Here is a 16,760-nt window from a genome sequence, read left to right as displayed (position 1 = left end):
CCGGGATTAGAACCCATAACCCCCAGGCTCGGGCTCTATCCACTATCCACTATCATTTTGCAAAAAGAGAGGCGGCGCGAACGCGAGACGGCACAGACCTATTTATCAAAATACAACAGCAATTCTCGAAACGCCACAAAGAACGACGCCCGTACCTGGCCGACTCCGCCGAAGGAGCCTCTTCGACTTGAAATACAGTTCCGGGATGAGCCTCGAACAGCTAAGCCTTCGCAGGAACCGCTCGAAATTAGGCCGGGGCGGGTGGGAGGGATGGGGAGGGGAGAGAGAGGAGAGGAGAGAGAGAGGAGGTCCTGAAAGCAAAATACGGGATCTCATTTTCAGAAAACAAGAAGGTTGTCACAGCTGAGTGCTAACGGCATCCAACCAGCTTTGATCCACTGCTGAACCCGAAATTTACAAGCCGGACCCGAGTTAACTACTTGCCATAAAAGATCACACCTACTGTAAGTAGCCCAGGCCCGCTTCCATGCAATATTTGATTCCACGTGCTTATCTGCTAACTGGTCAACATATAAAAAAGGGACCTGGATCGCAAGGTTTAGTTCTTTATCTATGCCAAATGTTTATTAGTGAAATCGTCCTGATGATATGATTCTACATATGGCGCTTTTATTTCACAGAATATTTAAGAAAAAGGACAACACATAGAATTGGACACAGAATTCAAAGACCACGGTACAACCTTCTTCTCCTTTTTTTTTTTACTTCAGCAAACAAAAAAAAGTCAAATGACATGAAAAGTGGCGAGTCTTCCGACAATAAATAATAAATTACTTTATAATTTTTGCAATGCAAGAGCGAACAAAAATGTTTCCTTTTTTCTCTTTATTTCCAGAGAGAGAAAACAGTCGTTTAAACCAATAACTATACACATCTTTGGGGGAAAAGTTCTTGGACGGACACGAGTCAAACACAATCCCGAGACGCTTGTGGCAAAATAGAGGTAACCTTGTTGCAATGCTTTCTAAAGTTGGTTTTTAAATGGGAATTCAAAAACCTTTAAAGTCGCTTCAGACTTCTTGATAGAGGATGGATCTCAAAAACAGAACGAGAGAGAGGGAGAGGGAGAGAGAGAGAGACAGAGAGAGAGAAATAGAAACCAGCTACGGGGCATGCTAAGAGACCCGGTTTTTCAGGCAAGCCCGTGGAAGAGTTCACTTTAAGCATTTCAGACCCACGCTGACCCGCAATCCTTGCAACGTCACTTTCCATGTCCGAGAGCAGCTTTGTCTCTTTTCCGGATCTTGGAGGTGCCTCCGGTTTGGCAAGGCAACGACCGATTCAGGAACAGCACCATTCGGGAATCGATGAACTAGGAAAAATCTCTTTCCCTCGGTTCCTCTCTAGATGTGCAGTGAAGTGAAAATGTTCTTTTTGAGATCCACGAATATAAATCCTCTACGTTTTTAAAAACTTTTTTTTTCAGTACTCCTACTTGGATCGCGTTTCTGTTTGTTTTTTATTTTAAATTCTAGTAAAATCCCATGATTGTCTTCACAGTGTTGCTACCATATCACTTTGTCATTAAAACAGACTTCGTGCGTTTCATGGAGCGCTCATGTCTAGATTCAGTTTTCGTTAACTCGGTTGTTAAATACTTTTGCCGCAGAGTCCGAAGGTGTAACTTCCCACTTGCTCCAACGGGGAAAAGCCAAGCGGGAAGGAGAAACAAAAAAAAAAATCCCTCATTCATGCCTCGATCGGACTGGCTACCATGCTGTTGGGGGTGTCTGGGAGCTGAGAAGACATCGATGCTACTTCACTCCCGGTAGAATTGGAACCGGGACCTCCTTCGGAAAAATTAACCTGCAGACAAGACGGGAAACAGAGAAAGGAAGGGGGTTAGTCCTGAGCCCAGCAAGGAGGAAACACGAGTGGGGCAATATTCAGGCCTGCAGGGACAGCGCAGGAACGCAACTCCAGAGAGACATGCGTGGCTTTTTGCAGACGCCACGGAGCAATAAGTGATCACTGGCCATTGAGCGCCACTGATTTCCTAACATGATGTGGCATTCTCAAGGAGTTGCCATATTGTTTCCCGCAGTTATCTGGTTTCTCCCGGCCCTCGCCTCGGGTCACTGGAATTGCTGGTTTTCTCTCGGATTAGAAGGACCTTCCAGGCCATGGTTAAGGAGAGGTCCATCTGGGCGCTCCCTAAATGGGCCAATATCCGAGCCATCCACTGCCTCCCCCCGCCCCAGCCGGCCCCGACTTGTGGACGCCTCTCCTTCACATGGATGCCACAGCCCGTCCTTCAACACTCATCTTGACCTCTCCCTGCCCCACATTTCCACCCCTCCTCTAAACCCTCATGAAACCCCAAACACCAGATCCGCATGTGAGCCCCATGTGGGACAGGGACTGTGTCCAACTTGATTACCTTGCATCTACCCCAGTGCTTAGGACAGTGTCTGGCACATAGTAAGCGTTTAACAAATACCATATTTTTCCCACCCCCAACACTTCTTTGCCCCTTAATCTGTCTCCCTCCAGCTCCCAAAGATTCCAGACCTCATTTTGCCTCTGACCCCGCCCCCCCACACATACCCAGCCCCCCAACATCGGCCACTGGTCAATCCCCCCCGGGGGACACCCGGATCGGGAAGGAGACAATGACCCTGGGAATGGGCCTTTCTCTGGGGTAGGGAGGAGAGGGGAGCTGGTTAGACACCCCCGGGTTTCTTTGGGACACCATTGTTATGCAGGACTCTTCTTTACATACACACACACACATACACACACACACACTCACACACACACACACACACACACACACACACACACACACACACACACACAAGCTAATTTAAGGTGTAAGATTCAGAGACTAGTTAGCAGACACTGAGCCCATGGAGGAAATGCGTTCTTGGTAATTTTCAGCTGTAAGGCAGAAGAATTTAAAAGACCATGTCTTCCTGCTCACACCCTCATCACCAATACAACAACAACAACAACAACAACAATAATAATAATAATAATAATAATAATAATAATAATAATAACAATAAATATGTTTATTGTACACCCAAGGGGTCCAATGCTTAGTGCTTGGCACATAGTGCTGAATCAATACCATTAACACAATTACTAAGCCCCATGGATACCAGTCGGGACCACCGTGGCTCCCCACCGTTTCAAGTGGGTGCATTGGTGCCCCAGGCCCTGGGGGTGACTGAGAAGGCTGTATGCCCCCCTTGCCCAGTAGGGTGTTTACGCCTAGACATTCATGGTAGCCCTGGGGCAGCACATCCAGAGAGGGGGGCCAAGTACATGTGAACTTGCCATGCACACACCAACACTGCAGCAAATGCTCTCCAGGGCCTCTGGGACGTATGTGCACGTGTACATTCTCACACACACACACAATCACACCTTCACAAACTGGGATCCTGATGGCCACTGCCCACCTCTTACAGTCTTTACAATCCGTTCCCGAATGTGGGCAATGACTAGAGATTGGGGTATTGTGATGAGGAGGACGTGCCATGTATATATGTCTGTGTGTGTGATTGTCGTGGGCGTGGGTGCTGTGAGAATGCCCTGGGGGGAGGAAGTGGTATGGAGTATGCTTGGGAGGAGGAGGCTACCGTGGGGGGTTGCCAGGGGATTACGACAAGCTCCTGCGGATTTGGGGCGAGGGGATGGGAAGGACCATCCCGAAGTGGATTGGGGAACGAGTGGGGTGGCTTCCCCCCGGGGTCCGGCTCCCGCCTCCCCACCCACCCCTCACCAGTTGTTGGAAGGCGGGCTGATCGATGTCGCTCTGCAGTGCGAAGTCACTCAGGACTTTCCAGGGCGGTTGGTAGCTCTGCACCTCCACGGGGTTGGCCTGCAAACCACCGTCGTGCCTCTCTGGGCTGGCAGCCACCATGGGGGTCCCCGCCATCCCCTGGATATTCTGCAAACAAAGCCCACCCCCGGGGGTGGTGCGTCAGCAAGGAGAAGGCCTGTCTTCCCTCCTATCCTCCCATCTGGCCCCTGGCTCAGTTCTGCCTTCTCAGGGCACAGAGGCTGGCACTGCCATGCCTTATGCCCAGTCAAGCATCCACAGGATACGGATCTGCCACGGGTCTGCGTACAAGTGGGACTATGTATGTGTGGCTGTGTGCCTTGTCTTTCCTCTCCTCTTCAACTCTATCCCTATCAGTCTGTCCAGTTCCTTCTCTATCCCAGAACATGCACATAACACCCCTCAAAAAAATACACAGACCCCAAAACATGCACACGAATGTCCACACAGGGGGGCCCAGCTGGACACCACAACCTGTGTTGCCTCTAGCCAAAGTCATGCAAATGAACTCGGCCTCTGTCCTCCTGAGGTCTGTAATGCATGTGACACTGACCAGGTTTGGCCCAGAACCAGGAATCATTTCTCCCAGCCCCCAAAACCATCCTCCCTTTATTCCTTCCCCTCCTCTTCCTTCCCCTGACATACCCCTCCCCCTGAGGGTTGCCCACGTCCCCACAGTCTACCCAGGGAGCGGAGGACCAGAATGAGTCAGAGGAACTGAGTTCTAACCCCTGCTCTGCAACTTCTCTGTTTCGTGACCTTGGGCAAGCCACTTCACTTCTCTGGGCCTCAGTCACCTCATCTGTAAAATGGGGATTAAGCCTGTGAGCCTCATGTGGGATAACCTGATGTCCTTGTGTCTACTACAGAGCTTAGAACAGTGCTTGGCACATAGTAAGCACTTAAATACCATCATTATTATTATTATTGCCTGCTGCTTGATACTTGGGCAAGTCACTTCACTTCTCTGGGCCTCGGTTATCACATCTGTAAAATGGAGATGAAGACTCTGAGCCCCAGATGGGACAGGGACTGCATCCAAACTGATCATCTTGTACCTATGCGGCGCCTGACACAGACCATAACAAATACCATTAAAAAAAAAACCCAACCGGGATTGTGGTTCTCAAGAAAGAGTCGTTCAGTCCCACGTTCCCTATTTCATCTCCATATTCTGTCTCCTTGACACCCTTTCCTTCACCTCCTGGGACTGGTCACCCCAGCCCAGGGTCGGAGGGTCCAGCTGGGAGCCCCCCTCACCGTCTTGTCATTGGGCTGTTGCTGCTGCAGCTGTTTCATCATGATGCTGCGCTTCTTGTCTTTACAGCGCTTGTTCTGGAACCAGACGCGGATGACCCGGGGGCTCAGCCCGGTCATCTCCACCAGCTGCTCTTTCATGAGGGCATCTGGCCGTGGGTTGGCCGCGTAGCAGGTCCTCAAGGTATGCAGCTGCTTCTCGTTCAGGACGGTCCGCACCCGGGTGGTCTTCTCCGGCTGCTTGTGGACGTGGGGCCGCAGGGCGGGCTGCCTGGCGGAGATAGGTTCTGCTGTAAAGGAAGAGCAAGCTCGTGGGTAAAACAGGAGCAACCCGAGCCGGCTGGACACTCTATGCTGCGCACTGTGGTCTGGGTGGGGAGGATGGGGAGGGGGCCAGCTGGAGAGATGTGGGAGGGGGCTGCCGCTTTAATCAGGCCTGCTAATTGAGCTGACCCTGGCAGGTCCTGGATCAGCTGTATGACTTTGGGCAAGTCACTTCACTTCTCTGTGCCTCAGTTACCTCATCTGTAAAATGGGGATGAAGACTGTGAGCCCCCCGTGGAACAACCTGATCACCTTGTAACTTCCCCAGTGCTTAGAACAGAGATTTGCACATAGTAAGTGCTCAATAAATGCCACTATCATTATTATTATTATTATTATTTCCAGGGCGGTGTTTTTTTCTGGCGCTGTAGACATTAGGAGGGGTGGATGATTTTGCTCATCCTCTTCTTCGGGTCGGGCATCGCCCACTCCACAAGGAGATCTGGTCCTCCGCCCCCCACCCCACCCCCCCGCCATCAACCCCTAGACTGGAAACTCCCTCCATCGTCCTCATGGTGGAGAAAATACAGCCCCCTCCCCCACAGGGACCCTCACCAGAGCCCGAGCTGCAGGGAATCGAGCAAGAAATGCACCCCAAAGAGGGATGGCCAGGGGCGCATTAATGGGGGGGGTGGGGGGAGGGAAGTCTGTAATTTAGTGTCTGGGCCATGACCTTCCCGAGACTCATCTCCTTCCCAAGTCACCACCAAGCAGGGCCAAAGTCTGGGCTGGTAATATGGGGGTACCCCTCCTGCCGTTTCCCGGGTGGGTGACTGCCAAATGCCCCCTCCCCATCCCTGGCTCGTCTCTAGGGGCGTGGATGCCTAGCTGATTCGGCCTGCAGGCTGGCACTGAAATCTGAGGAGGCCCGGAGCCAGGCGAGCCTGGCTCCCCGCCCTGGGTTGCTGTGGGCCTCTTTGCCATCCCAAACCGATCCCACTTCAACGGGAAGAGGGCCCATCCCTGCCATATCCTTCTCCAAAGGTCGAGTTCCTAAGAACCCGCTTTGTTCCAAATCTCCCTCCTGGAGAAGGAGGTTCTCCGCCTGCGACGGGAAGGGAGGAATAATGCGTTTTACGAGCCGAGGGGGAGGCGGTCAGGACCGGCGAAGGTGGAGGCAGGATACCCAGCCAGATCGAAGATGAAATTCTCATCAAACCACGTAAAACGCTGCAAGAAGTCGGCTTTGCTTTTAAACGGCAATTACCGCCGATTAGCTTGCTGACAAGTTTTAAATTACCGCGGGCCGCCGCTGGCCTGCAGTTATTAGCTCTGCGGATCCGGACACCTTCTTTCGTGCAAATATCCTTCAGAATAAAAAATGTCCCTCGGCGTGTGGGCCACGTTTTAGCGGGAAAGGATTCGAAGGACCGTTCTGCACACAGCAAGCGCTCAATGAATACGATTGAATAAATGAATTCACTCCCCAAACAACCAGGCTTTCTCACCTCTCTCTGCACGAGAGGAATGCTCCCAGGACGAGAAGGCCACTGCTGCTGAAACCTTTAATATCCGATGGATGGGTGCGTGATGGGTTTCTAATAAACCGTGGTGGAGAGGTTAACAGTGACCGGGAGTGTAATATATCACATGTGGGTGAGCGTGTGCACGCGTGCACACTTTAAAGGTGACTAGAGAGACGCATCCTCTTAAAGCATTTGCACACACGGTCCGTCCTGCGGATTCATTCATTCATTCCACCGTATTTATTGAGCGCTTACTGTGTGAAGAGCACTGGACTAAGCGCTTGGGAAGTACAAGTCGGCAACATATAGAGGCCGTCCCTACCCAACAACGGGCTCACAGTCTAGAAAGGGAAGACAGACAACAAAACAAAACACGTAGACAGGTGTCAAAACTGTCAGAATAAATAGAATTATAGCTCTATGCACATCATTAATAAAATAAATAGAGTAGTAAACACGTACAAGTAAAATAATCTTGTACGCACTCCTTCGGGTGCGTGTTTTTCTGGAAGACTGTGAGCCCCGCGTGGGACAACCTGATGACTTTGTATCTACCCCAGGGCTTGTAACAGTGCTTGGCACATAGTAAGAGCTTAACAAATATTATTATTATTCTGACAGACTGCAGGTCGGAGAGGAAAAATTGGAGTGGTCAGGAGATTGTTCCTCTCTCTTGATGGTGTGGGGGTTACTCTGGAGAGGAGTGAGAGGAACGGACCCAGGCGTTTCCAGGTTCTGTGGAGCATGCAAGACTCGGGGGAGGGGGCCCGGAAAATACCTGCCATCTGAAGCGGACGGGCGGGATGCAGGGGGCTGAGCGGATCTCCCGCGCCCAGACTGGCCCTTTCCACCACATCGTGGTCAGCCCGGCAGAAGAGCCCGTCCTCCCGCAGCGCGAACTCGTCCCCGGGAATGAGCTGGCGGCTGCAGGCCACGCAGCGGAAACACTCGATGTGATAGACCTTGGAGCGGGCGCGCATCACGAAGTCGTTCTTGCTGAAGCCGATGCTGCACTTGGCACACTTGATGCCGTATAGCCTGTTCGGGCCCACCCGGGATCGAGCGGGGAGAGAACAACAAGGACAAAGAGGGTTGGCTCCTTAGTCCAGTGCTCTGCACACAGTAAGCGCTCAATAAATGCGATTGAATATAGACCACCCCTCCACCCCTCACTGGGAACACACGCCCCCCCACCCCCCTCAGCGCTTAGAGCAGTGCTTCGCACATAGTAAGCGCTTAACAAATACCATCATTGTTATTATTTGGGGACCCCAAAGTGCCCCCGGGTGCCCTAGGCCTCTCTCTTTCCCCCGTCTCCCTGCATCCCCCCGGCTTCTCCTCCTCCTCCTCCTTCCCAGGCTCGTTTCCCCTCCTTCTCCCCTGCCTGTGTGCCCGCCCGGGGGAAGGCAGAAGTCCGGCTGGAAACCCTTTCCAGCCCCGGTGGCCTGCACCACTTGAAGAGGGCCGCATTCCGTCCCCCGCGGCGGCCAGAACTCCGGGATACCCCAGTCTTCTCCAGTTGCAAGCCCGGACGTCCCCCCAAATCCAGAAGTGCAAACATTCAGCTCTCCAGCCCCTTCCAGCACCCCCTCCAAGGAGGCAGGAGTTCAGCATAGGACACCCTCTTTAGGGAGCGACAACAACAGCAACAACAACAAAAATAGTCACCGTCCCTATCCGCCTTCGAATCGGTTTCTCCATCCTGGGCTGGCGAGGGTCTCCAAGGCCCAGATCCAGACCCGAAAAGGGAGAGACAGCGGCTAAAGACTTCCTTGCTGGCATTTCAACAGCGGTAGGCAGGCAAACAAGACACCTTGTTGGTTTAATCCTCACTGCCTATTCACATGACCCTTCGCCTCTTTAAAAGTCAAAAGGAGATGGGTTTTTTTTCGGGGGGGGGGGGGGAATAGGACCTCTCAAGGGGAGCAGGAAATAAACAGAAAATGCACACAAAGAGGCCACGGACGACGAAAACAGAGGGAGGAACAAAACGCCCTTTGGAAAATGCAGGCTGGGAAAATGCAGGCTTTTTTCCTATTCTTTTTAGGTAGTTGTAAAAGTGATGTGAGCAAAAACCTTGGCTTTAGAGAAATAGCCGGTCGGGTTCAATATCATTTGGAAATAAGTGCGTCGTGAATTCAGCACACTCAAGTGTATATCTATCCTGGCCAAAAAAACAATTATCTCCACTCACTTATTCCTATGCTTGCGTATTGAGGTTAAAAACACATTCCCGCGTGGGATAAGCAACATTTCCCACAGAGCTCGAGTTCTTATTCTCGACAACTATCAACCCAAATACTAGCTTAGTCGTCAATATTACAAGATGGAAGCGAAAGGTTTTTTTTTCTCCTTATATAATCATGATATATTCCAGATACTGTTGGCCTTTGCTTGAATAGGCTAAGTTTTGTACCTCGTTTTAAATGCAATGCTTTTAATACCTCCCTCCCCCATAACCCCTCAAATGTGTAGAAAACTTTCTTTTTTGAGACTAGCTATGGCTCTTACGTTTATCGTGCCCAATTATACAATTATATTGTGAACTCAAGCGGATGGAGGGATTATTTTTACGTAGTGTAACAAAGACATCCTCGATTCATCAAAAAGTTGGACTAAAAAGAAACTTCCCATAGAATATTAGAGTTAAGGAGAGCTAGAATTATTCTCCAGCGCTGCGGTTTAATAGAACGAATTCCTGGTTAGTAAGGCATTTGGGAAAATCAGAAAAAAAAACCCCAAAGCATTTGAGCTTTTTAAAATAAAGATTTGGGATAAGGGCAACTATATGACCGCCTTCTTAAACAGGCTAAGAAAAAAAATCGATTAAAAAAATTGGCTTTGGCCGACGTCTTTCGGGTACTGCTGGTTATTCTGTCATCTAAACAGTGGGTGGGTGGGTGGGGGGGGGGACTTGAGTTTAAGCGACAGCTAAAGTTGCCATCACAAGATAAATACTAAAATAGCCTCAAGTTTCTCTTGGGCTTTTACTCGTGTCAGGGATTGGCAACTCACACATTTTATCAGTTACCAGATTTTAATGTGAGGAAGGAAGCAGTTCCATTATCTAAATATACCGATTGTTCGAGGACAGATGATGGGCAATTTGATCTGCTCTGTCTAATTCATCAGGACTGATAAGATAAGAGAAAAGACAGTCAGATGTCACCGAAGGGTTAATATTTAAAAAGATTAAATGCCAGTTAATTTTGCAAATAATATAAGTTTCGTTTTGTAGTTTTGTTGGGGTTTTTTTTCCCAAAAAGGAGCCCTTCCTCTAAACCCGACGAACAATAATACCTTGCGTTTAGTGGGGAAAAATTCATCCATAAATGTGATATCTTTGAACTTCTGTTTCACACTGAATTCTACGTGGGGAGCAAATCTTTAGGCGATTCCTAGTGCAACTCCTGTAAAATCCACTCAGACTTCTTAAACTCACGAGAGCACAGACGCCTCCAAACCCATATCTAAGAGATTAAACACGAACGATTCTCGTCTCGGAAATTGTTTTTCTCGCCATTCCAACGCCGCCCGTATTCCAGGGGTAAAAACAACCTCTTTTTCATGGAATATAGTTTTTTTTATATAGAGAGAGAGAGGCCGATGGCTCGCATGATTAACTTTTCCTCTAGGCTTCAAAAGTGAAGTGTGTGAAAAGCAAGGCGCATCAACAAGGGGAAAAAATCTTTCAAAATAAGGAAATAGTTGTAAACGGCGTACCTGATGTAATCTCTTTTACAGTAGGTTTTACCATCTCTAACAAAACATGTGCAGGTCTCGTCCAGATACTGGTTACACTCGGCACATTTCAAACACGCCGCATGCCATTCCAAATCCGGAGAAACCCTCAGAATATACTGATCGTGAATCTGATTGCCGCAACCAACACATAGGGAAATCAGACGTTTTTCTGAAATGAAAATAAATACATGATTGACTCGGCGCTTACTCTCCTACAGAGATAAACACACTTTTAGCGTCGTCCCCTTAGAGGGTAGACTCTAGGAGGGTTTTTGAAAGAGCATTGCACTTTTGGATGGTAATTGGAGTGTGCCATCAAAACCTTGACTCGTTTTAAAAGGAGGTGGAATGTATGTAAAATGCAGATCCGAATAGTCTTCGGTGGGATGGTTCCCGCCCCACTCCCCCACAAAAAAGCTTAGAAGACAATCAAAACTGCTCATTCATATTTTTCTGTCCACTCTCTGTACCATGATCTTTGGCCAGGTTTCCGGAGAAATCCGAGTGGAAAGGAGGGGTTTTTGAGCCGGTAGCGTTCAGCGACTGCCCTACGAACCCGCTCTTGAAATGGAAAGGGGACCTAGAGTGATGGCAAAACCCAATATAATAATAATAATAATAATGGCATTTGTTAAGCGCTTACTATGTGCCAAGCACTGTTCTAAGCGCTGAGCACTTATTCATATCGACAGGGTTCTCCCCCCGACCCCCTTTAGAGAGGCGAGCGCTCAATACCGTCCCCGGATCGGGACAGCGCGATGACCCTGGGTTCCCTGGGAAGGGACCCCCGCCCTCCTAGACGCCCTCAGCCCCATCCCCACCGGTTCCAAGGAGACGCGGGATCCTGGAGGTGAATGGAAACGCAAGGTATGCCCCGCAAGGCCAGATGGAACCGACAGCAAGCATGCACCCGAGACGAGGCGCCCAGAAAATAATAATAAAAAAGGGCAGATTTTCCTCCCTCCCCGGAGCCAATTCCCGTGAGTCAGCCAGCTGCCCCTCCTGTGATTCCCCCGAGCCATTCCACCGAGGTAGAAATTCCCTCTGCTTACTTTTAGGTGGCTCTCCCAAGAAAACAATAATAATAAAAGGGTAGATTTTCTTCCCTCCTCGGAGCCAATTCCCCTGACCCAGCCAGCTGCCCCTCCTGAGTTTCCCCCGAGTCATTCCGCCGAGGTAGAAATTTCCTTTGCTTACTTTTAGGTGGATCTCCCATGTCGCCCATGTCTGAGAGAGGGTGTAATGTCCACAGTGAAATGGTGCTTGGAAAGTTGCTCAGAGCCCAGAGAGGAGGCCGGGGCCGAGGGGGGAGAGGGGATGGGGCGGGGAGGGTGGCAAGGGGGTGCCCTGGTCCGGGGGGCGGGGGGAGAGGAGAGGAGAAAAGCGCGGCGGAGAGGGGCGCGGCGGAGAGGGGCACAGCGGAGAGGAGAGGGACTCAATCCAGTCTCGGGCACCTCTTCCTTATCTCTTTCTCAAACTTCTCTGCTCCAACTCAGCTCCATCTCCATTGGTGTGACGCGGTGGCAGGGGACGTCAGCCAAGCTCCTGCTCTCATTGGCCGGGGGGCGGCCCGGACCAGCTGTTCTGATTATCATATTGCAGCCTCCGCGGCCCTTGCGCCACTGGACTCCTTGCGCGCCCTCGGGTGCGCCCTGGGCCGCGCAGCGCCCCTTGCCCTGCTCCTCGGCCTCTCCTGCCCCTCTCCCTCCCCTTCCCGCACCCCCGGGCCCGTCTTCTTCCCCGGATCCCCTCCCACCCCCTTCCCACTGACCCCTTCCCCCGGGGCCGGGGCTCTGGTCACCTTAGCCGTGGCTCCGGGAAGAGCCGGACACGCTCCGGCCTGGAGACAATGGAGGGGCGGCTCTTGCGGCAGCAGGGATGGTGGTCCTCGCTCCCAGTCCCCTCACCTCCTCGCCCCCTATCCCCGGGGGCTCCTCCTCGAGCCAACTGGACCCCGAAGTGTGGACAGCCCAAGGCAGTCCTTCTGTCCATGAGCCTAGGTGCCGCATGCGTCCTGGGGCTTTATCCATCCTCAGTCTGACGCTCATATGCTGGCTAGAAGGATGGGAAGGGGGCTACCGGGTCGGGAATATGTCCTCCTACTTCATCCACCGTGGAGACCCTCAATCATCCACCCACGGGAAAGCGCCCCAAAGAGGTGATTCCATGCGCCTTCCCGGCTTTGAAACTTCCCACCTTTCGCTGGCCTCCCCATGCCGAGTCCGGGAAGCCTTCCTTGCCTCCAGAGAGCTCCGATTTGTTTTCTAGAGGTCTGGTCCGGTCCTCCAGAGGGTTTCCTCCTCCTCCGACCCAAATTGGAGTGCGGGGGTTGCTGGGGAAGCCAGGGGGCGGGGGTGGAGGCGGGGAACGCGTTTCTGGGCATCTCTTGTCGGGTCCAGGACGGTCGGTTTTGCAGAGGGGGTAACCCTGCTCAGGGTGCACAGGTGTGAGCTGATTACGGGGAGAAAGGGAGCACGGGGAAGGCGGCTTCGAGCTCTCCCTCGAGTCTCCTGGGCAGGGGTTACCGACAGAGCCAAGGTAGTTCTCTCAGAGCACTGGCACAGCAATCCACGCATGATTCGAACGATATATCTCCATCTCTCTCTTTCTCTCTCTCTGTCTCTCTCTCTGTCTCTCTGTCTCTTTATATATATTCTAGATATATAGATATGCAGATATAGAAATATCTATGTAGATGGATAGAGATCGAGATCTATTGCTGAAGGTTGGGCAGAACTAAGTGATGAAGAGTTTAAAGAGCTGGGAAAATAGTAATTGTATTTAAAAAAAAAAAAACTACTTAAGACCAACGTTTTTGCCCCCAGCCCAGTTAGACCGATTGCCTCGTTGGGAAAACGTTGGCGGCTGTTGGGAAGGTGACCACACTCTGCAGTGTGCAGAGGGGAAAGTGGCTTCCTGCTAATAAAATACTGGCTCCAGTAAAGATAACCAAGTTGACTAAAGTGGAAAGGTACCAAGATAGCGCCCGGAGGTAAAGGAAGGATTTTAAGCTAACATATCCGGGCATCCCAACTCTGGAACATATAAGCAAACATTGGAAAACGGCCCCCAATCTCGCAGCTCTACCCCCCCCCCCCCCGCCCGCCCTTCCCCCCTTCCAGAGCTAGGGGTTTTTAGCTCCGTAAACCAATAAGCAATTACAAAGAATTATTGCTGATGATAGCAATTCCAAGCAGACAAGCTGGCATGTGGCTGAGGGAAAATCTTCAGTAATGGGCAATTTCACCATAATAGTGGAAGACAATGCTCTTTTCTGTTGTCAACCCACACCAATACTGTAAACAAGTATTTTGCTAATGAGTCCCTAACCTGATGAAGAAATTCCATAGAGATATGTAGGAAAACTCAAATGGGAGATTCGATGCGGTCTGAACTTCACCTCCATTCTCCGCTGCACCTCATCAAAAGGTTTTGCCTCTTTCGATTGGAATGTTGTTATTATCGTATTCCACGTGTAAAATAATTAGGATGGCATGCAGTATGGCATTTGTGATAGAAAAATGCTGACACTTTAACGCAGTCCTCTTAAAAATCAAATGTTATTATCAACAGGTTCATTAACCCGTTTCAGTCTTCCTTCGTATAGCCTACCCATCCCCGTATTTGTAAAAAAAATGCACTTATGGGTGGTTATTGTAGAATAAATGAAGAAGCGATTAACAATTTAGGCAATCTTTCAATCATTTGATCGCAGGAGCGACCTCATGTGGTCGAAAGAGGAACGATCATTTTATGTCACGAATGGACGCATCTTTTGACCTTTGTGTATTTTCTGTTTGATCAAAAATAAATCCTTCGGAAAGGGACCGTACGAGCCCCTTCCGCTAGCAAAGGGATAGCGTGTATCGTTATTAATTGCGAAAAGTCACAACGGGGCAAGTAGAAAACATTCATTTAAGAAAGCCACTCCAAATGATTCTCTACGAGATTACTAGCAAGAATACCGGCCCTTACATAGAAGCCAAACATAACGTACATATTGTATTAATCTCTTCGTTGTTCCTTTCCCTATCAGTGTTCTGTGCTTTTCTCTAGTCTTCTTCCAGTTTAAACACTCTCGACTGAGCCTAACTGCAACCTAAAATATATTTCCTTCAGATTACCCTGGATTTTTTTTTTCAAACATTCAATCCGTTTTTAAGGAGGCTGAAAAGAAATGACCCCCACAAAACTTTTTTTTCGAGATTCTGACAAAACCTCAGGTCCAGCTGATTGAATTTGACGATGGATCGTCGGTAATTGGTGTGCAATAAGCGAGAAACCTGTCTCCGCCCCAAAAAACCAGGATTGGAAAGGAAAGGAGGGCTTAGATCACGCTTTTGCTGAGCTACTGATTTGCTTACTGCGATTTCGATTCGCGTTCGGCTGAAGGCGAAGCTCTATATTTAGCAGACACCAGAATCTGGCTGAGATAGCGGACTAATGACTCTGTCGGTCAGTTCAGTGAGTCAGGTATTTAGAGACAAAGGCTACTGAAGGACTTATATTTTATGGTCTCCATGTACATGTGATTTGGAAGACATAAAGCGGGATGTGTACGTATTTTTTTTTCCAATTCGAAAAATAGGTATCATATGATGGTTAATTCTGTTTTTCTCTCTTGTAGCATATATATTTCCTTTCTGTGTCAGGATCTCTCAAGGAGTGTGTGGCTATTCAAGCAATCACTATCCTTCACCACATTTAGGGGTTAGACGGGATTTTTGCACTTGAAAAAGAAGCCTTAATTAACGCCTTTCGTGTCATTAGGAATATTAAGCGCTTAGTACAGTGCTCTGCACGCAGCAAGCGCTCAATAAATACTATTGAATGAATATAGATTTTAAAAATCTCTTCTAGTCTTCGTAAAGACTTTGAAATACAAGCTTTCCATTTTGCTCTAATCAGGAGGAAGCCGAAGAGGGGGAGGGAAGGGATACATGGTTTATTTTCTCTCATGAATGGTGGAACCAAAAATGATTTCAATCAATTAAAGTGCTTATTACTTTAGCTCATAAGCAACGTAGATTCTCGGTACTTGACATGATGCGATCGATCTTTTACGAATGTTAATTGTTTTCTCACCCTTTAAAACAATTCTACCAATAGACGTTTCCCTTCACTTTTTGTTATATTTTCGGCTCCATCTTCGCCAACGAGTTGTCTTTTTTTAGTCCGTTGCCGGATGTTTTATTCTTAGTGGATTTAGGGAAGGAGGTGTGGAAGGCTGATAGCACAGACCTACAGTATTTTGGGGTGCGGATGGGATTTCCCTCAGAGGGGGCTCGGAGTGAGAAAACCCTCGCCCAAATTCTGTTCGAAGAGGTGCCTTATTTTTACCAGGTGTTTTCCCCGTTTTCCGGACGGGATGGGACGTTGGAAGGACCGTTCGCCAAGTTGATTTCCACCGCCTCGGGAATCCCGTGGAAATTTTCTCCGGGAAAATGGGCAAGGGCTATCTCCCATCGAAATAGCAAACACTGCTTCAGAGAAATCAGTCACTGTATTTATTAGATTCTGGAGGGAGGTAGATTCTCCGGAGGTGTGCGCTCTTTAATCTTCCAAATCCTGATTGCTGAGTTGCAGAAAAAATGTTCTCTATCAGCATTAAGTCTCACCGGCTTCTGGAAGTCCGGACCCGTCGTCAATTGGGCATTCAGAGCGGGTTTTTTCTTCGATCGCGCGAACGTTTGAGGCCGCAGCCCGTGTCCACTGCAGCCCCGCCTTTATTATTATTAACAATAATAATCGTATTTCATGAGCGCTTGATGTGTGCAAAGTACTGTACCAAGCGCTTAGCCTTGCAGTACAGTGTAGCCAGATGCAGTACAGCATCTGGCTGGGAGTTTCAGATGCAGGTTTAGTGAAGGGCTGGGGGAGGGGGAATTGCTAAAGCTGACCCCAATGTCCAAAGGTGACCACTTCAAGCAAGTCTGCTGGGATCTGGGAGGGCTTCGCCCCAAGAAAATTGGGGGGAGAGCGTTGTCTTCCCTCCTCCTGGGCTCCCTGGAGCTCTGTGAGGAGCCCGGCTGACTGGTTGGCGCTTAATAATAATAATAATGGTATTTCTTAAGCGCTTACTATGTGCCAAGAACTGTTCTAAGCGCTGGGGTAGATACAAGGTCATCAGGCTGTCCCACGTGGGGCTCACAGTCTTC

The 16,760-nt window shown here is 49.6% G+C and overlaps 1 protein-coding gene across 1 annotated transcript; it reads right to left on the bottom strand.

Moving 5' to 3' along the window:
• Positions 1 to 1,054: 1,054 nt before the first annotated feature.
• ISL1 (ISL LIM homeobox 1) lies at positions 1,055 to 11,827 on the bottom strand. The gene is made up of 6 exons (XM_038765902.1): positions 11,800 to 11,827; positions 10,582 to 10,771; positions 7,637 to 7,896; positions 5,072 to 5,358; positions 3,752 to 3,919; positions 1,055 to 1,827 (listed from the first exon to the last, which is right to left on the bottom strand). Exons 1-6 carry the CDS (start codon positions 11,825 to 11,827, stop codon positions 1,711 to 1,713), a joined length of 1,050 nt encoding a protein of 349 aa, XP_038621830.1. The 3' UTR covers positions 1,055 to 1,710.
• Positions 11,828 to 16,760: the final 4,933 nt, after the last annotated feature.

Source organism: Tachyglossus aculeatus, chromosome 23 (assembly GCF_015852505.1).
Source record: "Tachyglossus aculeatus isolate mTacAcu1 chromosome 23, mTacAcu1.pri, whole genome shotgun sequence".
NCBI lineage: Eukaryota > Metazoa > Chordata > Mammalia > Monotremata > Tachyglossidae > Tachyglossus > Tachyglossus aculeatus.
The sequence above is the reverse complement of the archived record's forward strand: the minus strand, read 5'-3'. Positions and strand labels throughout refer to the sequence as shown.

Excerpts from the sequence above, each read along its gene's own strand:
- ISL1 (XM_038765902.1), bottom strand. The coding sequence starts at position 11,827 with ATGGGCGACATGGGAGATCCACCTAAAA. Across the intron at positions 10,772-11,799 it reads CATGGGAGATCCACCTAAAA|AAAAACGTCTGATTTCCCTA; the intron begins GTAAGCAAAGGA and ends TTTTCATTTCAG. Across the intron at positions 3,920-5,071 it reads AACAGCCCAATGACAAGACG|AATATCCAGGGGATGGCGGG; the intron begins GTGAGGGGGGCT and ends CTTTGTTTGCAG.